At 49.2% G+C, this 19887-nt stretch overlaps 9 protein-coding genes across 9 annotated transcripts; 5 read left to right on the top strand and 4 right to left on the bottom strand.

The window, feature by feature from the left end:
- Positions 1–1654: 1654 nt before the first annotated feature.
- PHATRDRAFT_44809 (predicted protein) lies at positions 1655–5089 on the top strand. Its single transcript, XM_002178936.1, has one exon. It carries the CDS (start codon positions 2038–2040, stop codon positions 3193–3195), a length of 1158 nt encoding a protein of 385 aa, XP_002178972.1. The 5' UTR covers positions 1655–2037; the 3' UTR covers positions 3196–5089.
- Positions 5090–6686: 1597 nt separating this feature from the next.
- On the top strand, positions 6687–8098 carry PHATRDRAFT_44807 (predicted protein; the record flags this gene model as incomplete). Its single annotated transcript, XM_002178935.1, has 2 exons — positions 6687–7046; positions 7127–8098. The coding sequence occupies exons 1-2, from the start codon at positions 6807–6809 to the stop codon at positions 8096–8098; spliced, it is 1212 nt and encodes a 403-aa protein (XP_002178971.1). The 5' UTR covers positions 6687–6806.
- Positions 8099–8258: 160 nt separating this feature from the next.
- PHATRDRAFT_34324 (predicted protein) lies at positions 8259–9251 on the bottom strand (the record flags this gene model as incomplete). The annotated part of the gene is made up of 1 exon (XM_002178710.1): positions 8259–9251. The coding sequence occupies one exon, from the start codon at positions 9249–9251 to the stop codon at positions 8259–8261; it is 993 nt and encodes a 330-aa protein (XP_002178746.1).
- Positions 9252–9936: 685 nt separating this feature from the next.
- PHATRDRAFT_44806 (predicted protein) lies at positions 9937–11691 on the top strand (the record flags this gene model as incomplete). The annotated part of the gene is made up of 1 exon (XM_002178934.1): positions 9937–11691. A coding segment is annotated over one exon (1755 nt), but the record flags the coding sequence as incomplete, so codon positions are not given.
- Positions 11692–11831: 140 nt separating this feature from the next.
- PHATRDRAFT_4700 (predicted protein) lies at positions 11832–12806 on the bottom strand (the record flags this gene model as incomplete). The annotated part of the gene is made up of 1 exon (XM_002178709.1): positions 11832–12806. A coding segment is annotated over one exon (975 nt), but the record flags the coding sequence as incomplete, so codon positions are not given.
- A 987-nt stretch (positions 12807–13793) lies between these two features.
- On the top strand, positions 13794–14702 carry PHATRDRAFT_34321 (predicted protein; the record flags this gene model as incomplete). Its single annotated transcript, XM_002178933.1, has 1 exon — positions 13794–14702. One exon carries the CDS (start codon positions 13794–13796, stop codon positions 14700–14702), a length of 909 nt encoding a protein of 302 aa, XP_002178969.1.
- A 57-nt stretch (positions 14703–14759) lies between these two features.
- On the bottom strand, positions 14760–16185 carry PHATRDRAFT_44804 (predicted protein). The gene is made up of 2 exons (XM_002178708.1): positions 15430–16185; positions 14760–15317 (listed from the first exon to the last, which is right to left on the bottom strand). Exons 1-2 carry the CDS (start codon positions 15980–15982, stop codon positions 14908–14910), a joined length of 963 nt encoding a protein of 320 aa, XP_002178744.1. The 5' UTR covers positions 15983–16185; the 3' UTR covers positions 14760–14907.
- Positions 16186–16480: 295 nt separating this feature from the next.
- Positions 16481–18310, top strand: PHATRDRAFT_44803 (predicted protein; the record flags this gene model as incomplete). Its single annotated transcript, XM_002178932.1, has 5 exons — positions 16481–16872; positions 17050–17613; positions 17672–17739; positions 17760–17843; positions 17867–18310. The coding sequence occupies exons 1-5, from the start codon at positions 16599–16601 to the stop codon at positions 18308–18310; spliced, it is 1434 nt and encodes a 477-aa protein (XP_002178968.1). The 5' UTR covers positions 16481–16598.
- A 128-nt stretch (positions 18311–18438) lies between these two features.
- CSN6 (COP9 SigNalosome subunit 6) lies at positions 18439–19281 on the bottom strand (the record flags this gene model as incomplete). Its single annotated transcript, XM_002178707.1, has 1 exon — positions 18439–19281. A coding segment is annotated over one exon (843 nt), but the record flags the coding sequence as incomplete, so codon positions are not given.
- Between the last annotated feature and the right edge of the window lie 606 nt (positions 19282–19887).

Below are 19887 nucleotides of genomic sequence, written 5' to 3'. Positions count from 1 at the left end.
TTGTGCAGCAAATGTTGCCTGTCGCCGGAAAAATCTACAGAGGGCGAAGGATTGCTAAGCGAGGTGGGAAAGCCAAAGGAACTCATAGCGGTCCCATCGTGACTGCTGAGGTGGCGGGATCCTCCAGCCGCCGCAGCCTGGGCCAACGATGATGAGGGCGATGTCTTCGTCGTGGGATTAGTGCTTTTTGTGTACAATCGTGAATCAAACAAAGACGCCGGGGCGCCACCGAGAGCGTGATTGCCAGTAGGAGCACGTAGCAATAAATCACCATAATTCGGAGGCGACGCTCCGATCAAACGAGAAGCCGCGTGTCGAGTTTGACGGTGTAAATTCAAATCATCCTTATTGCTGTTGTTCAAAAGGGCCTCATGATGATGCTGTAGGTGCAATTGCTGTTGGGCGGCTTCGTGTGTCGCATCTTCCATTGATTGGGCAAGGCCTGTACCCAGCACTGCGGCCAAGTTGCTGAAGGAGGAGGTCCGGCGTTTGCCCGAATCTGTATCTGTACCGTCTTTCGATGAAGAAGTCGAGGCGGTCTTTTGTGATTGCGCATGAGGATTTTCTTGTTGAGCGGCCGGTTGCGGCCAAAAGAGTGATGATGCAATCCGATTTCGTTCTTCTAAACCGCTGCCGAAACCTGGGGGCGGAGGAGCGGACAAGGGGCGCTCGAACTCGTCCGTATGCGAGTGGTGATCAATCTCGCCTTTTTGCAAGGGAATAGACCCCCCGGGCGTTGTTCCGTTCATGCTATGGTCGCAAGCAAATGTGACAAAAGTTTCGTCGTTATCCTTCGTGTACTTCCTGCAGTTTTCTTGTCAAAAGCAAACGTGGCAATGGAAGGATTTGAGTTCTTTCGCTCGTATTTGCAAATGCACTGACTCTTGAAATCCGACTAATGTAAGGGAAAGCAAGCCCTTTGTATAAGAGGTTGATGGATAGTCAACGCAACTTCTCTAAAATAGAGTTTACCAACAACGCGGGGAAAAAGTGGTTGACAGTGAGTCGTACTTGGAGGTAAAATGAGGGGCTGTCAATGATGTTGGCGGACTAACGAGGTGAGCTGTTCTCTCGCGACGCTTAATGGTGGACTTGGAGGGGCCGTTGAGGCGCATACACTGCTATGCTTAGAGAAGAAAATGGTTCGTAATGTACACTCCAAAAAGATAGGAAACGATGATGCTGATTACACTAGGAGCAAAACTATGTACTACGTCAAGAGAAGGCCCTCGTTTTCCTTCCCACTGCAAATACAGAGGTTACACGGTCGGGTCAGAGTCCAACAAAAACCTCTGTATCTCATTCTGCCGTCTGTACTACCGGCAGTTGTTTTCGTCCGTCGCGAGAGGCCCATCCACCGCAGAATGGTGTCATGCTCCAAACGCCAAACTAACGGTAACATAAACATAGGATTCCCTACGATGTCGTTGGGGTTCTTGTTTGTCGCAGCATACAATCCACGTTTGAAGTTTCTATGTCTAAGAGTCGCCAGCAGCACGAATTTTTTGTATTTAATGCGAATAATTTGCTTGTGGACTATATTTTTCAGAAACTCGATTGTTGCAGATTCGCTTCTGTTAACGATCTCTTTAGCACGTGACTTGGGAAAAATGTCAATACTGCGAACCGAGCTTTCCGTGAAAGGATCTAATGTAAGGTTCATGTTTGCCATGGACAGCCATGCCCCTTTAGCTAGCTAGTAGAGTTGACTAACTGTAAGAGAATCGAAAGCGCAAAAAGGCTTCAAAGTTTGCAATTATTGGCCGGCAGCGAGTGACCCATCGGTATGACACTCACAGTACTTATTTGCTCTCGTACGGAGGACCTTCGATCCCTGACATATCGTGGGATAAAGTTAGGGGTTCCGAATAGCCGCTGTCCTGCGCTCTATGATGTAGACCATGGCACAAATACTGGGATTGCCAGTGTCTACTAGTGCGTCAGTTGTTCCGTCCTGGATCGTCGGCCGTGCTCGCTACGTTTGATCAGCACTCAGGATCATTTGCTTTATCCTAGTCCAGCCGGACGACGGCAAACATGTGTGGCCGAACCGCACAAACAGGAGATGCCGTCCGAGCTGCCGCGAAAAGTTTAGGAATAGCTCTCGAGACTACGTCAAAGTCGAACGCTGGTAGTACGACGAATTTTTCGGGGCCAGAGAAGCAACAGCAACACATGGAATCTACTGATGCTCAAAGAAGCTCTTCATCCTCAAAGCCATTATCTGTGGTCAAGGAATCCATGTTTTCTTCGTTGCATGACAACGAGTCTTCTGAGTTGCGCAACAATTTTAATCTCAGCCCTGGGATGGATGCAGTCGTCTTTTGGAAAGACAAATTTGACACTGTTCGCGCAACGCGAAAGACTTGGGGCTTAATAACACGGGGTGGAAGCGAAGAGAAGCCGATCGAGGACGGCATGGGCAAGCATTTTAGCAATCTTATGTTCAACGCTCGTTCTGATACCCTTTATACCAAGCCGACCTTTGGACGACTCGCGACATCAGGCAAGACCTGCTTGATTGCGGTAGACGGATTTTTTGAATGGAAAACTGTCGTGGGAAAGAAACAGCCTTATTTCGTTTACCGCAAGCAACACGAAAACCAAAAAGCAGAAGAAAATAGGCAACGGGGACTTCCTACTGACTGTAAAGCATCCTCTCGGCCGTATCTTTTATTGGCGGGCTTATGGACAAGTGTTCCTACTGGACTGGCGGACGGCGATACGCTCGATACTTTCACAATAGTGACCACGGAAGCTTGTCCGCCACTACAATGGCTACATACTCGTATGCCAGTTTGTGTATGGGAGGACGCTTTGGCCTGGGAATGGTTGCGACATCCAACGCAAAGATGCCACCGCAAGTTAGAAGACGCCTCTCGAAATACAAAAGACAACCTTTTGGCTTGGCATGCCGTGACGTCGGAAATGTCGAAACCCAAATTTCGCTCGTCGGAAGCTATTAAGGCACTGCCGCAGCCAAAATCGATTCAATCGTTTTTCGCCGTGATGGAAAATGACAAGAAATTGGATTCTTCACCGTCTAGATCCCCGTCGCGCAAGAAACCACCTACCTCTCTGTCGAAACGGAATGCGAAGAGTCATCAAAACAGCCAAACTCCGACGAAAAAGACCAAAATCAAAACTAGTGGAATTGCATCCTTCTTTAAGCCAAAGCCATCGCCTCCATCTTGATGGTAGCGATGGCAGAACCGTGCCCTTGACAAAGGGGGCGCATTCGATTTAATCTCGATACGACGTTCAAAGCACAACCCCATGTAAATTGAGGTGAATACGCCTACTTACCTACCTTCATTCGATACAGTCAATGCACGAAGGATTTTTCATAGAAAAATTTCACAGTCTAAACAATGACGTAATCCGGGAAAAACGTTTCGAAAAAATCTATATCAGGATTTGCAGGCACGTGGCCCAAGAGTCTTTCTAACCTGCCCGAACTGTGCTTCAATGACACAAATTGTTTACTTTCTAGCTTATTGGCACGCTGTTTAAAATACTGACCTTGTACTAATGAGCGAAGATGATTTGTAGCTAAAAGGAGAAACAGAACCGGCTCAGCTTGAGCGGCTTTCGGGAATAGCAGACTGACACAAAATGCGCAACCCATAGTGGCTAAGTCCGCTCGCAATTACTATAGCCCTGGGCTTTCTGTGGATAAAGTTTGCAAGTTCCCGTTGCTGGAATAGCTCCAAGAATTCTGCTGCTTCTGCTGTTGTGGCTGCGGATTGTCCGTTGGCACGGCTAAGAGTGCCGATTGCATTGGAATGTGATCGATAGGACACTTGGGCGGCCCTACTGGAGTTTGCAGGCTCGGTTTAAGGCAGCGCTCGTGAAACATGTGTCCACAGGGACGCAATTGAGTGTCGACATTGGTCTGTGAGCACAGCGCACATATCGTCTCCGACGGAACTTGGACATGACCATCCCCTTCACTCGGATCAACTGAAGATGCGCCGTCCTTTCCATAATGCAGCTTATACTGACTACTTCGTTCTTCCGGCATTTCAACAGCGTGTTGTCCTGGATGCTGATGCGAGGTCTCTCCTTCTTGGCCCAAACCTACTGGAGCCGAAGCTGGTGGATAGGAATACTGGCCGTATTGTTGATGTTTTTCGCGATTGATGAACTCCTGGGATAGTGTACGCTGAATCTTCGCTGGTAACACCAAATCAGTAAGTTTTTCACAGCTTCTGCTTACGGACATGAGACCACGGGCTGCCAAAGCATCATCATACGCGCGTTTCAGAGTTCCCGTATCGGTATTCGACGTTTCTGACCCCATACTCGACAAAGCAGCCAGCCTAGGAGCCCCCGACACTGACGCAGGCAACGAATATTCCTTACGCATTGACTGCGAAGGCGATTCGTCTTCCAAAGACAAGCCAATCTCGTTATCTTCATCGCCTGAAGGTTTGGTAGCTCCTTTTTGATCCCGACCTCCCATTGCATTAAGATTGTTTGTTGAATTACGGTCACCACCAAAGAACACTTCCAGAAACGCATACGAGTCATTTTTCCCTATGGAATCCATACTCTTCACTTGAGCCAGATTACCCATTTTGTTCAGATTCCCCTGGCTCGCTAAGTCCGCTCCACTGAGTGAACTGACGCTCTTTACACCCGGAATAGTTCCGAGATTACTCAACGATGTGATGCTTGAGAAATGCGGCCACGAGTTCAGCGTTGGCACGTTTGGAAGAGCATTGTGAGACGGTGCTTTCATGGGATTTTGATTTGCGCCTTGTTGCTGTGAAGCAATGCTTGTTGTTTGAGGATGTTGCTTGGCTTCTGCCTTCAGACGCGCTGACTCGGTTGCCTGCCGTACGAGATCTTGATCACGGGCGAACAATTCCATGAGCACAGCATGACTGTCGGTTTTGCTCAATTGCGTACTTGAGGACAGCTGAGGCAGGGTGCCGATCGAGCTGCTCGTTGACAGTTGAGGGTTTGATTGCATACCCTGATCTGACGGGAGTGTGGAGGAGTAGTAGTGTGCATCGTTCGTTTGTTCGTTAGAGGGCGCCGACGAGTAGATCGAATTACCGTATATGTCGGTAGATCCCGACGAGGACTGAGTAAGGACAAAATGTAAGAATGAAGCGGGTCATTCAACAATTCACCCATTCGGAACCACACATGACCAAACGTACCTGCTGTTGCTGACTTTGGGTTTGATCTACCACTTGCTGATAATGCACACGCATCGCTTGTACCGAATGCGGATTGTCCATCGATCCATTCGGAGCCGGAGCGCCTGCCATGCTGGGCATCAATAATCCCTGGATGGACCCGGGAATCCCTCCCGTTGCGGTGAGTTTTCCCTGTTCAATCTGTTTTTTTAGCATGGGTTTCCATATTCGGCGGCGTGCATTCGTAAACCAATTTTTGAGCTGTTTCTTGTCAATGCCTGTCTTTTGCATAAGCATAACTTGGTCTTGTGGCGTTGGATAGGGATGCGTGAAGTGCTCGGGGGAGAGCAGCCACGCCTTAAGCGTGGCAACAGCTCCGGCGGGTAACTCTCTCCTAGACTTGTTTCTCCCTTTCACGTTGCCGCCATCTCCGGCACTCCCCATATCGTCGTCATCGAACATATCGTCCATGAGTGGATTGAGTTGATCGTCGATAAATTCCGCAGGCCACTTGAAGCTTTTGTCGGCGGTAGGCGACTTTTTACGAACACGCAATGAACAATTTAAGGGTTGAACTGGCGACTGCAACATAGATGCAAACCGAGTCCTAATCGGTATCGTCCTAACTAAAGGGTCCGATCAAAGCTGTCTAGGGATATCTTCTCCTAGCTGCCGGAAGGAATGAGAGGTAGAATGTGTGTTAATTACTCGTCGTGTGCCTATTGGGGGTAATGGATGACGATGATTTTGGGTTTGAAGCAGACAGACTGCGAGCACACATGAAACGGTGTCGCGGCTGCTGCCTGTTTGTGTCTGTGGTGTCAGGTCTCCTTGCCGCACACCCGCGCGGGGATCGCAATTTTTCGATTGGTGACGAAATGGTGTCAAATTGCTGACGTGTGAATAACACGTTTCTATGGACATGTAGACGAATATAAACGGAGACGAACCACCCACCAAAGTTGTTTGCAACGCACCTGTAGCAAACAAAACTAACAGTAGCGTTCGATAGAGTTTTCACAATGAGCTGAAGTAGCACAGCTTCACAGGTTTACTCGTAAGCAGTAGTCCCGCAAAAGGTGTGCCAAAGCGCGACAATAACGGTTTTTTGCTGTCGATGAGAATGTCCGTCACCTGGCGGTCGAGTCGAAGATCGGTTACGTGTGGAAAAACAGACATCGGGTTCCAAGACCATGAGCCCTGAACGACATTATTAGGACGCACGCATTGATCGTCTGTCCCCTTTACGTCATTTGTGTTCCCTTATGTAGTAAAGTCTGCGTTTGGTCCCTTTTCTGTTCGCAGCTACTTTCATACAGTAATACCGACCTCTCGTTCGTCCTTCCTTCACAGACGATATATGTATCGTCCGTCCTTGTACGTAGCCACGAGTTGCAGCCATTCCTCTTTACGTGTTAGGGTAAAACTTCAGAACTGGCGAGGAGCACGCCAGTCGATGATACTTTTCGAAACCGCACCGGGATACAAAAACCTCAACCACCCGGTTTCATAGCCATTCAAAACACAGAAAAAAGTGAGGTACTCTTCCCGAAGAAAGCACGGATCGCCACAAAATCTAGCCATCAAGGAAAAACGAAAAAAGTGAGTGGTCCGTGACAGAGAATTAAGACGCTACATGAATCCAGGGAAGATTCAATGGTTGATAGAATAGATCCCGCAACAACGCCTGCTGAATATGCTGCCGTAAATGCCGCCTCTACGTCCAATTATTCTACGAGTAGTTCCGCAAGTGCGGATGCTGCTAGGACCGACTCGCAGAATGGAGGAGGCCGTCGAAGGGCGATGTCGGTGGCAACAGGAACTCCTAATGTAGAGACTGTAGTGGTAAAAGCGAAGCGCGCAGCCTCGACTATTTGGACTTTACTTCATGCACAGGTAGGTTTTCTTGCGGGAAACCGTTTCCGTTTTGCCCTCCTTTGTAATTCTAAAATCTGAGTGGTATCTTTCTTCAACAGAATTGCGTTTTGGGGGACAGATGCCCACACACCGGTTGTCATGAAGCCAAATTGCTTCATTTACACATCAAAACTTGTGCTGCTGGAGTCGGCTTCGAATGTCCAACTGGCTATCACGGCTGTGATCAGGCTCGGAAGCTTCTCGCACACTACCGTCGGTGTCGAGCAATTCGCGCCAAACAAGTCGGACAAGCACCCGGTCGACGTGATCTGAGTCGGCAGCACGTGTGCCTCGTCTGCTATCTGGTCGCCCGGCAGGCCAGGAGTACTTTGGAACGCTCTAGTACTTCCAGCGCCCGTTCGTCAACTGTATCCACGACGAAGAAAGTTTCTTCGCGCAAAGGAGTCTCGTCCTTTATGCTCAACAGTGACAACGAAATTGTTCCTTTGGTGAAGAAAAGTATCATGCCTCCGCCACCTCCTAGGAAATCGATAGGAACAGAGCATCCGCCGATCAAGAGACTCCAGTTCAGCAATCATCAAAAAAACGTAGAGTTACAACACCGACTGCCTTTTGCTGTTGCTGTGGCTGGTGACCCCGCAGCTTCTACGGAAGGATCAATATCTCCCATGCTGTTCGATACCAGCATCTTGGCTAAGAGTTTAGATTCTGTAAGAGGCTCTTACATGAAGATGGCAGCATCAGAAGCAACTCATAAGCAGCTTGGGTTGAAGAGGTCTGGTGTCAGCGCGACGCAACAGCAGCCAGCCTTTGATCTTCGGGATGAACGCAAAGAAGGTCGACCACGCTCTGCATCGTTTGCTGCTCCTATTCGTAGTAGTCAAGGTCACGCTTTTATGATGCAACCATTGGAGGTGCAGTCTCCCGGACGATCACGAAGCGCCTCTTGCAGTGGAATTCGTTCTGCCGATGCTACGCAAACAGCCTCTTGCGACACGATTTTGGAGGAAGGATCGCAAGCGTCCAAGGAATCCATCGATTTGGACTTCAATATTGATTTGGCTCGTTGAAGCATCGTTCTTGCCTACTTTCTCCCTCGCTATACATTTTTCCAGATAATATGTAAAATCCGTTTTTACAGAGACATTCTAATCCCCGAGGTGTAATCTGAGTTTATCTATCGACAGTCATGATAACAGGAAACGATTGCGATGGAATACAAAGCTACTATCAAGCTGTGTGGTAGTGTGGCTCGTGTGGAGCGAGCGTCACACTGTCTTCGAACTGAATGGCCCGATACTGAAAGTCGGGAGACAGGCAATCCCACCACTTAAAACTACACATGGGAGTGACCCGTCGGGCTTGCAAGTACATTACTTCGGTCTCATCTTCAGTTTCCACCTCGTCCACAAGATAATCGTACACAAGGGTCTGCATGAGTTGGCGAAGTTCGTTGATGGCGAGTTGCACTCGGCTAACTTTTCCTTGGATCATCTTTTCGCGAACTTCAGGCAGCGTGACGCCATTTCCGCCATTCATGCGTCGAACACAGGACAACAGAAAATTGCGGAGCTCTGAAATAAACTCGTGATCAAACTCCATGTCACTGTACCAGACGCCACCGGTAAGTTCGGTCGACGGAGTAAGATCGTATAGCATGTATAGTTTTTTTGATTTGGCGTTGACCGACTTTACTGGCTTGATCAGTTGTCGAGATTCTAGAGTTTTGAAAATTTTGTTGAGTGCCTGTTGTTGAATAGATGTTTGGACTCGTAGATCCTTGGTCCAAATACCCATATTGCCTGCCCGTTCAATGTATTGGTACACCATGCGGGCAGATGCGTCCAACCCATGAAACCTAGAGGCGACGTCTTCCGAAACCAGACTGTAAAACAGTTCCGTTTCACCGACTTTGCTCATGACCAGACGTGATTGAGAAGTCAGCTCATTGATAATTGGTACCAGTTTGATGTAATCGGCATCGCCGAAGCGTTCTTTGAGAGTCGAGTTGGAAATACCGGACTTGAACTCGGGGATTACAAAGACAGCCAAGAACCGATCTTTGAGTGGGTGACCAGAGCCTTCGGAGCGTGCCGCACCTTGAACGGCGTACGAGCCAGAGGATTCCTTTTTGAGCGCCATGCCTGTCATGATTCTTTTTGAGACATTGCCGGTTTTGGCTGTTTCTGTCGGCGCTGCACGTTTTCGACTTGGTGGAGCCATGATGGACTGTCGAAAGTATGAAGTGTCTTTCGTAGGAATCGACCAGCGTAAAAGAGACACGAAGTTCAGTCGCTGATATCGAAATTAGTCTGGAAATGACAAGCTCGTCTTGTTGCCCCTTTTCCCACTCCCAGTCAGTTTGTACAGCCTCACCGTCGGACTAGGATGACGAGACGAATGGCGGTGGTGTTGAAATGCCGGTGTCATCGGAGTTCCAAGCCGTGAAACGATATCGACGTTACGTTACTGTTAGTTACCGTTAATAGCCGTAAATGCTACTCCGGGGGGAAACGGACGACATGACACTACTAATTACTGTGAGTTGCATTTTGCATACCTATTCTCTCGGATGAAATCCTCTCATGTCATTCCGACGCATGTTTCTTAAATATACTAAGCTAGAGAGAACACGACAGTAATTTAAGGTAGTCGCGTACCGGTGCAAAGTGCGTTCCGTAAACACGCTATGGGTTGTTGCCTGTGAAGAAATCATCATCCAGAGTTGCTTTTACAATGCTTTCTTACAGTTCCAAAGTAACTGCAATAACGTATCGCAGCACCCCCACGAGCAGCGACGACCCTTAAGCGCTCCCCGTCAATCGTTCTGCTCTATTCGAAAACCGAAAGAGCAAGGCTTTCCAATCATTTCTCTCGGCACTTGTAGACTGGACTGCTTTAGGCCTGCATGCCTGCTATCTGTTGTTGCTGTGATTCGTCGGCCGCTGTAGCAGTAAGAGAAGACTTCGCAACTCGGGACACCAGCATTGGCAACTCCATCATTGATCCCAGCTTGACACGCGCTTTCATGAATGTTCCTCCACATTTCGCATCGTCCAGCCTGGCAACTGCAGACTGGCCGACGGAAGCCGCGAACCGGCTGCAGCTTCGGGCGCCTTCCGCATGTAAAGTGTCCGCCGAGCATTGTGTGCTACAGTACGATACCACCAAAGCACTATTGCTAGTCGTGACGTCCACATCCACGGACGACAATCGTGACGGTGAGCAAATACTGGACATCATCGATCCAGATGACATGATTGGGGTCAAACTGGAAATTCAAACCACCGATCGTTTCGGTGCAGCTAGATCGACTTCCCAAGCGAGCGCTCAAGGGGAAGAGAACACATTCATTCGAGCCACCAACGAACCTACTACTGACGGCTTGGCTGATTCTCGAGGCTCCGCGCTTTTGACGCTCTTTGTCTACCCTCGTAAGGATCCCTCTAAACCATCATTCTTGAATCGGTACGGAGTTACGACCTACAAACCGAAACCTGATCCCAAGTACGCACGTCCGACCGCTGACACTTTATCTAAACTTGGCTTTCGACATGCGCATCATCGCACGTTTAAGTTGGCTCCTACCGAAGACCTACAGGACTGTTCGACCGTGGTGGCTGCCCTACGTAAGCTATGCTCCTCTCAGCAACCGAGCGCTGTTTCTCCTCTGCGTTATTTGATCGTTGTCAATCCCCAATCGGGTCCGAAGCGCAGTGGAGGAAAACTATGCGAAACACAGGTTCAGCCCATGCTGGAGCAGGCTGGAATTGAAGTCGATGTTTGCATCACGACGCATCCGAATCATGCTCAGGAACGCATGGCGAAGTCGTCTACGGAAGAGGATATTGCTGGCTACGACGGTTTAGTGCTCATGGGCGGCGACGGTGTTGTGCACGAAGCATATAATGGGTTGTTCGCCCGCGCTGATAAGGACGAACTGCTAAAAAAACTTAAGATCGGTGTGATTGGATGTGGTTCCTGTAACGGCTTTTCGACGAGTTTGGCCCACGGTAGTCACGAACGTTACGGAATTGTGGCCGAAACGTTCTTAGTGGCCAAGGGCCAGTCCTGTTGGCACGATACGTCGCGGTACCAAACTACAACCAAATCCTATTCTTCATTCCTGACCTTTTCGTGGGCAATTATTGCCGATATCGATATCGAATCGGAAGTTTTGCACTGGCTGGGCGAACCTCGCAATGATATTTGGGCCGTCTTGCGGATATTGGCCCTGCGCCGCTACCAAGCTACCTTTTCGTATTTACCCGCCACGGAGGCGACCGCCGATAACACCATCACGATACCGGCCTTGTCGGATCCAGTCCCCTCAACCTGGACTACTGTGGAGGATGGTTTTTATCTCTTTTGGGCTTCCCATGTCACCCACGCCGCCATGCACACGTATCATTCGCCGAATTCAAAGTTTCAGGACGGAATCTTTGAAATCATGATTGTACGTGGACGAGTTTCACGATATCGCATGACTCGGATTCTGTTGGCGCTGGAATCGGGCAATCATGTGGGCATGCCCGGCGTGGAGTTTGTGCAGTGTGTAGCCTATCGTCTAGTGAAGGAAACTCCAGGATCGTTCAACGATATCGACGGAGAGGCCGTGGAGGACGGGCCAATTCAAGCACAAGTTCAACCCCACTCGGTTCAAGTCTTTTGCAACCCGAAATTTGAAAGCTAGAATAAACACAATATCGCACCATCATACTAAAGCAACGACGGGGTACTTGCAGTTAGATCATTTCCGAAGATTACTTATTTTGATTCAGTGACAGCACCAACGTCATTTAAATCACCTTGGATGGTTGATACGCATTCGAAGTGTCCGTTGTTGTTGGCTTTCCACATTTGTACTACACCGCCGTCTCCGGAACTCGCCAAAACTGTGCCAGTCACGTTCCATTGGCATCGCCAAGCGTTCGTGTTAATAGTCTGTGGCGATTCCAGGGTCAGATTGGTCTCCGTTGTCCCCGGGGCTCCAGCATTGCCACTTTCGATATTCATTTCCCGTGCTAAGCGATAAATGCGCAGTTCTTGATCTTCTGCCGACGCAATGAGGTGAAAACGTCGTCCCACGTTAGGCGCCCAGGCAACATCCAAGACGTCGCCCTTTTCCGGCGGTGGTAACTGGAGTAAGGGTAACCACGACCGTGCTGATTCACTGTAGCGGTAAATGACAACGTGGCTACCCCCCGCTACGAGCGTGGGTGGTTCGAAGCGTCCGGTCGACCAGCTCAAGCAGGTACAGCCCAAATGATTGCCTTCGGCGAAGGATTGCAAGGTCGCAGCGAGGGGCCATTGCGACAGGTTCATAACATCAACGGCTTCGTAAATGCGGACGCATCCGTCAGCGGAACCCACAGCGAGCTTTAGTCCCCAGTGACGCGGTGCAAACTCTACACACGTCACGGACCGACGGGCTTCCGTCAAAGCGGCCCGGATCGTCCAGCGAGAAGCCAAGGAGGCCGCAGTCGTGGAGCCGTTGGCAGTCGCGGCGTTATGGGTTGCGTGTCGTTCTTCCCAGATTTTGGCGTCGTGATCGCTTCCACAGGTTGCCAAGAGAGATCCGAATTCAGGATGCGCCCAGCTAATGCTCGTCACAGCTCCCCGGTGCGCTTGCCACTGTGCGGCCAAACTCCAGGTCCCTTCATCCGTCAAGTCCCACACGCGGACGAATCGATCACCCGCACAAGTCGCCATCCGACGACCGTACGTATCGAACGCAACCTTGTGAATGTAGTCGGCGTGGGACGATTGGATTACCTGCATGCTTGCCGAGGTTCCACCTCCCGATGAAGGTAGTATGTCTTTCGAAATGGCCGACTGATCAGCCGTAGCTTTTGCACTCGTCAACATTATCGATACTGTATGCTGTGTGTCGTCGGACTAGGAACTTTCTGCTGCTTTTTGTTGACGTCGGGTTGCTAACTGTCAGAACATAAACAGCAATACAAATCTTGTGAAATTTTTTCTTGTCACCATTGTCGTGTTAGAATTGCGTTTGTAGCACAAGCGACACTTTGGCATATTTCTAGATGTTGCAGACGGTGCGTATGTCATCCGTCGCCACTTTCCTTTCTCTATGCAACGATGGAAGAGGTAGTATCTTTCTCTCTTGCAACATTTCAAGGAGAACTTTTCTAAGATATACTGCGGGAGCTCTTTTTCCACTTCTAGTTGGTAATCACTGATTGGGAAAGAGCACCTCGTAGAGCACTAGCAGGCCAACGATTGTTTTACTGTTTGGCACAACAACCTTCTATGAATCGGATTGGTTCTCGATTTGCTGGTTCACAGAGAAGGTGTAAGAGGGGTAGGGGAATGGAAAAGACGGAGGTGGATTTGTATCGTGTGGTCAGTGACCACGAGACGAACCACTGGTCACCTTCAAATGGACTTTACAAGCCAATCAAAGATGTCTATAGAGCAAAGATACCGGCTGACCAAATGAAGTATTTTGGGCAATATCGTGTCGTCAGTTCTCTGGACGCTTTACTACTATCACACATGGACCAAGAGATAGAAACATCCCATTGTCGAGATTTCACATTCAACATGAGCGTCGCTTGATTTGCTTACGAGTACAAAGCAAACAGAGCGGAGATTTTCGAGCAGAACCCCCTCGATTGTCAGCGCCCCCCGTATCAAGGCTCGTGGATAACATCTCTTTCGAAAGCTGTAATCCAGGAAGTAAGCACTGAAAGGATGACCAAACGATCACGAACCTCGTTGCTACTTCTGTCGGCCACAGCAATGGCCGGAACGACAGAGGCCTTCTATCTACATAGCCTCTCGATTCGTTCACCGTCCCTGAAGCCTACATTTCGAACGATTCGAGAAGATAGCAAGCTTGCTTTCCAGCCCCACACTCGACCTCTCGTCAGCGAAATCGTGACTGGTACGCACTCACACGAATTTTGGCGCAAGGAGCGTACGGCCGAAGAAGTTCGTGCGCACGTGCAAACGTGTCTAGATGACATTACCCAACAGACTGACGATGACGATACCAGGCCGACAGCCCATGTAGTCTCGTCCGAACCACCACTAGTGTTGATCCATGACTTTCTCTCAACGAGCATGTGCAAGAATTTAATCGACACCGCCACCAGCACGGACAAAATGATACGCTCTACCACGGGGTCGGAACAAGAGACTTCCACAATTCGTACAAGTACGACCGTCTGGCTCAACGACGAGCAAGTTCCGGAAACTTCCCGAATAATTGCCGAAAAGATATCTTCCATTTCAGGCTTTCCCGCCAATCATATGGAAAACCTTCAAGTCGTGCGCTACGAGACCGGCCAGTCCTTTAAGCTTCACACGGACACTATTGATGCGTACAACGAAATGGACAAACGTGGCCGCGTAGCCACGTGCCTCATCTACCTGGCGGCACCGACGATTGGTGGGGAAACCCTCTTTCCCGATGTTCACGCTGACAAGGCTATTCAGATCCGGATCGCCCCGCGACAAGGCTCCGCCATCTTTTTCTGGAACACGCACGAAAAACCTGGATCTCCCGCATACGATGGAGCCGACATGTTTCTGAATACCGACTTGCGTATGCGCCACGCTGGAATGCCAGTGGATGGTGGTGAAAAGTGGGTTTGCAATCGGTGGGTACACCCAGTCGATTACGGTGTCGGTGTCCGGGGATTGTAAAGATAGATAATCTTGAGCACCACGAGACCTCCAGCAAGCATAAAAGCAAACCTTGCTACATTGATTGTTTGCTTTCGTTACTGACCATAGTGATATAATTATGTGTACACTGAGGGAAAGAAGGCGACAAAGAGTTTAGGAATGTCAGCTTAACGTGCCCCGCACCAGACAACATCAACACATTCCTTGGATCTTGATACATTGATTAATTGCTGTCGTTGCTGACCATGTTGTAAATGACTGCCGCAAAGCCAACCATGAGCACAACACACATGATATCCACACATAGTTTATCGGCTGATCGTCCCACCTCATCCAGAGTCTCCTTCATCTTGGAGTTCACCGACGTCATACGCTCGCCAACCTTGTCCATTTTGTTGTTGACGCCATCCAGCATGACGGATTGGCGTTTGACTTCTTCGCCTTGGAGTGCGGCGATTTCTGCCAAATCTAGAATGCCTTCGCCAATCTCGTCCAATTGTTTGTCAAAATCTGCATCCCGTTCCTCGAGTTGCAGCATTTGTTGGCGCTGATTATCCGTCATCGCAACGCCGCCACCACCGCCCGTGCCAGCCCAAGAGGCACTTTTGCTACCACCTTTTCTACTACTAGATGCTTTCCGTCATCAGAAACGTACACGTATACATGTATTGAAATAATCGAGGTGGGTAAGAAATTGAGGATGTGGATAAAGTCGTTGGTAAAGAGGCCCTCTTTCTGAACGTACCCGAGTCTGTATAGAGCGCTTTGGTGTTGAGACTAACTGCAGCATCGGGTTGACGTGATCGGGTATAACCCCGCATTTGTACTTCTTTCACCTTATCAATCTCCGCGTACAACCGCCGGACAAGTTCCGACTGTACCTCGAGTTCTTCCGGAGTGAATTTAGATTTCTTTTTGCGGGCTTCCTTCTTGTAAATTTCGTCCATTTCTTTCCATTCGTCCGTGGCTTGACGCAAGTGCTCCCGGACGTTGGCTTGCATTTTAATAATATCCTTGGCGTTGTCACCTCCAAAGCCAGCCTGCTCCTTTTCCTTGGTTGCCTTGAGTAGCCCGTGAATTGTCTTGAGCCGATCAAGGATGGTACTCTTGAGATCTAAAAATTTAGATCCCTTGGCTTGCGCTTTTTTGCCTTGTCCCATGACGGCAACGTTCTCGGCTTTGGCCCTCTTTTCATCTTCCGAGCTTTTGGGCTTGGCCCCAATCTCCTCCTGGATGGTGTAGAGCTTTGTGAGCAACTCCGTGAGCTCATCGTCTTGACGAGATTTGGCAGCCACCATATTGTCGGGTTTGACTGTTTTCGTTGTTACGAAGGACGACGGTATGGAGAAACAGGCGAAGAGGCAAGTTGTTTGGTTTGTACGGTGATGGTAGGACGTTGATCGAGATCGAGTTGGCTGTGGAACGACCGCTTGCTCGGTTCTGGTTCCGTGTCCGTTAGTCCGGTCCGAAAAGATTGTCTCGCGATGCTTACAATTCCTATAGTGAATACGGTTAGCCAACACACCGTTAGCACGTTATTTTCCGCTACTAGCCCGGGGAAGCCATGGACCGCAGGGTCTTGTGACCGACGTTGTCAGTATGTCTGAGATTACAGTATTCAACCGTGTCCGATGCAATGACATCTCTATAGTTTTGGTCTGCTTCGAGACTCGCTGAGAGAAAGTGCACGCGACAGAAATCGGAAATCGGCAACGAAAGAAAACCTAACCTAACAATATACATTCTCACAGTCAAACCCACAAGCAATTTCTCCTTCCGCACAATCGGCATGTCTACCTATGTTCACTGTTGCTGTGCTACTCCTTGAAAGTGCCATCCAGACTCGCTATCAGTCGTAGACGGGCACATAAACAATCAGTCAACCAACAATCATTCAATCAGTTATTTCCGGCGATGGTCTTGCAGCCCTCTGCTTCTTCGAACCGAAGCAGCAGTGTGGGGAGCGTTTCTTCCACCGCGGTCTCGTCGTTGTCCGCGACTCTCATCTCGGTTGCGGATTTGGCCCGGTGGGTACCCCTGCGTCTCACCCCGGAAGAGCGGTCCCTCTTGGACGTACTGGAACAAACCCTGCATGTTTCCGAATATACTGACCATGTGGACGTGACGGCAGCGGCACGTCGGGGTGGATTGAAAACCCGCCGGATTCTAGAAGGGATTCTCGAGTGTTGTCACATTGCCACTGGCCTCGCTGTGGCTTCCGGACAAGAACGACAGCTTACCGAACTCATAGGCAAACAGGAACAAGACTTGGATGCCCAGAAGACAATGTTGAGAAAGAAAAAGAAGAAATTGCTAAAGCTGAAAAAGTCCAAAAAGAAAATTTCGGCGGCTACCTCGTCGGCAGCCAACGGCAGTCGTACGTCTTGGGCAGGCCGGGATCCGGTAGACAATGCCGCACTCTTTCAGACCATGTTTGAAATTGGACGACGAAACAAGGTTTTGAATCCAACATCTATGAGGACGACGTACGGCAAACTCATGTATTTGCTACAGGATGCGCAAAATCCTTCCGTGGCAAAATCGCTAGGCTTTTCTCTGCACAAAGACATGGTTCTCGTACAGCCCTACCTCGAGGAACACAATTGCGCGGATCTACTCCAAGATTCACGTCTTGAATGTGCCGTACAACACATTCACGATCGGGATCCCGTCACGGGTCAACGCCTGGATCGTGCTCATGTCCAAGCCATGGTGGAGGGCAAACGGCGTGTTACCGATCAACTCGTCGAAACCTATAGTGCGTCCGGCAGCCTATCGCCGGAAAATGTCCTTCGGGCAATCGATTCCTTGGCGGACGCTGTTGCGTACGTAGAAAGCAACGTTCAGCCTGTGCAGAGAATGTTGCAGTATTTGGAGGACAATTTTGATCCGCATCGGGAAACACCGGGCTTCACGCTCGCATTGGGTGGTAGCAGTCGCGGGGGCTTTAGTAACAGCTACGCCAAGTACGGACTCTCTGCATACAGCTCTGGAAGTAATGACGGCCCAACTCTTTCCCATTCGCACAGCACACAATTTATCTTTGTCTGGCAAAGTCTCCGCCTTTGGTCCAAGGTCATGCGCATATGCATCGTCTGTGGGTCTGTGCCGACAACGACTTGCTTTCGACCACACAAACATACCATTTATACAATACTGGTCAAGGTTTGAACCGTGTCCAGAATTGTCCCCGTGTGCGTAAAGTGATGCACACGCTCTTGCATCAAACTCAACAAGAGGCTGGAGCGGCATGGGTTGGTCTGAGCGTAGTGCACCTGGGCGACCGCGATGTTCCCAACGCACTCATATTTATCGACAAATATACCCAGATTCCGCGGTTTTTGAACCCGATTGTTGGCTTCTTGCAATCATTACCGGAGTTGTGTCGAGATGAACGGATTGATGCTTACGTAAAAGAACAATTTGGGTCAGAACATAGACTACAAATGGCTGTTCTTGCGGATTACTTCAAACATGGGTTTGACGGCAGCGGTGATGACGGTGGGTCCTGTATTGATGGTCGTTTGACGAGCTCTTGGAACTGGACATCCCGGGTGGCGAAAAAATCGTACTACAATGTCCTCATGCTCTCCGGATTCCAAGGCTTCGATGGTGACTTTCGCTAACATCTTCGCGCGGTGTAGGAATAGGACGAAACCCATAGCGATGGTAGTCTTGACAGAACGGTGTATTCGTATTATCATATTGTTAGTATTTGTCGTATATCGACTCTTCTGATCTCTTCGTAGTGCTTCTACACGCCCAGGCTCGCGTTGAGCTTATCAGCAATGGTCATTTGAGTTCGAGTAATGTTGGACAAGTACGAAACCATGAGCAAGTCTTGCAGGCTATCATGGAAAAGGCGGTCAAATACTTCAGGGCGAACGCGTGCAACAGTCGCCAACGTGTCAGCAATCTGACGTCCGGCTTCGGCATCCGGAGGAGTTTTCCCATCGACTACCGAGTCTACGTATGCTAGAGTTTTTTCGAGAAGAGCGTAAAGCTTTTCCATAGAAATCTGCAGCGCTTTCGCTGAATTAGATTCGTCCTTGCTTGCAACCAATTCACCGCCGGTGCGAATCATTTGGTTCAGACAAATGGCTTCTGGCTCGTTGCTCTTGAGCGAAAGCTTCAACTCGTGAAACAAGTTACCCATTGCTTCGCCTTGTACAACAATTTGAGAAGACTTGAATGCTCGCATCGACAAACTGTCTTCCTTCAGTCGTGTGTCGACTACCAAATGGACTGGGTCTCCTTCGTCTGCTTCTCCCGCATAAAAATCGTGAATCAACGACGATGTATCTGTGATCAAATCCCCATTGGATTCACTATCACCATTCGCTGCCGACGCGTACCAACCCACCACAGTTTCTTTCCGATTCGCTCGCAAATGCAAACCTAGCATGGTTTTGTTGAAATCTTTACCAATTGCGACTTCTTCGCCACGCTCCGCATGCGGTACAGAAAAACAGTTGGTTACTTCCACGACATTGCCGTTTTGACGTCCTAATAAGGTCCCAATCACGCGGCCGGATTCTTCCTGTCGTCGTGTGTGATGGTCCAGAACATGGAGCAAAACAACTGGATGCACAATGACTTTTGTGACAGATGTGTCCGGATTCTGGTCGAAAAGAAGAGCCGGTGAGGACTCCACTTTGGCTAGGAGGTCCGCCATGGTGTGCAGCGCCTTTGTGTAATTGTGTTAGATTAGCACGGCAAAATTATCACGGTACAAGTATAGACCACACGGAGCCGAAAACCTGAACCGAGGGTGAGAGAAAAGAGTTGTGGGACAAATGGGAATCATAACCCATTATGATTTCATCACCTCCCCACATATCTCCCGACCTGCATTCGCAGTCCTACCTAACTTTGAATTTACAGCCCGTTTCCGAAACTGCTTCTTACGGTTAGCTATCTAGCTACCTCTTTGCCTGTGCAGAAAATTCCAGTTCAATCTGATGTTTTTCTTCGCTTTTTGTGTTATAAGCTGTACTTCTAAACATTTGGGTAGAAAGAGCGTAAGCAAAATTGTACAACTATTGTTTATATACAATGAAAATGCTACGCAGAGTATTCTTGTTCTGAGACACATTTCACAACCAATGAGGTTTTTACCGACGGTGTGATGTTGCTGATTGCAAGCTTACTAGCGATACTGTGACGCTGGAAACAGCAGATCGAATATTTGACGCCCCTTGGG

Source organism: Phaeodactylum tricornutum, chromosome 5 (assembly GCF_000150955.2).
Source record: "Phaeodactylum tricornutum CCAP 1055/1 chromosome 5, whole genome shotgun sequence".
NCBI lineage: Eukaryota > Bacillariophyta > Bacillariophyceae > Surirellales > Neidiaceae > Phaeodactylum > Phaeodactylum tricornutum.
The sequence above is the reverse complement of the archived record's forward strand: the minus strand, read 5'-3'. Positions and strand labels throughout refer to the sequence as shown.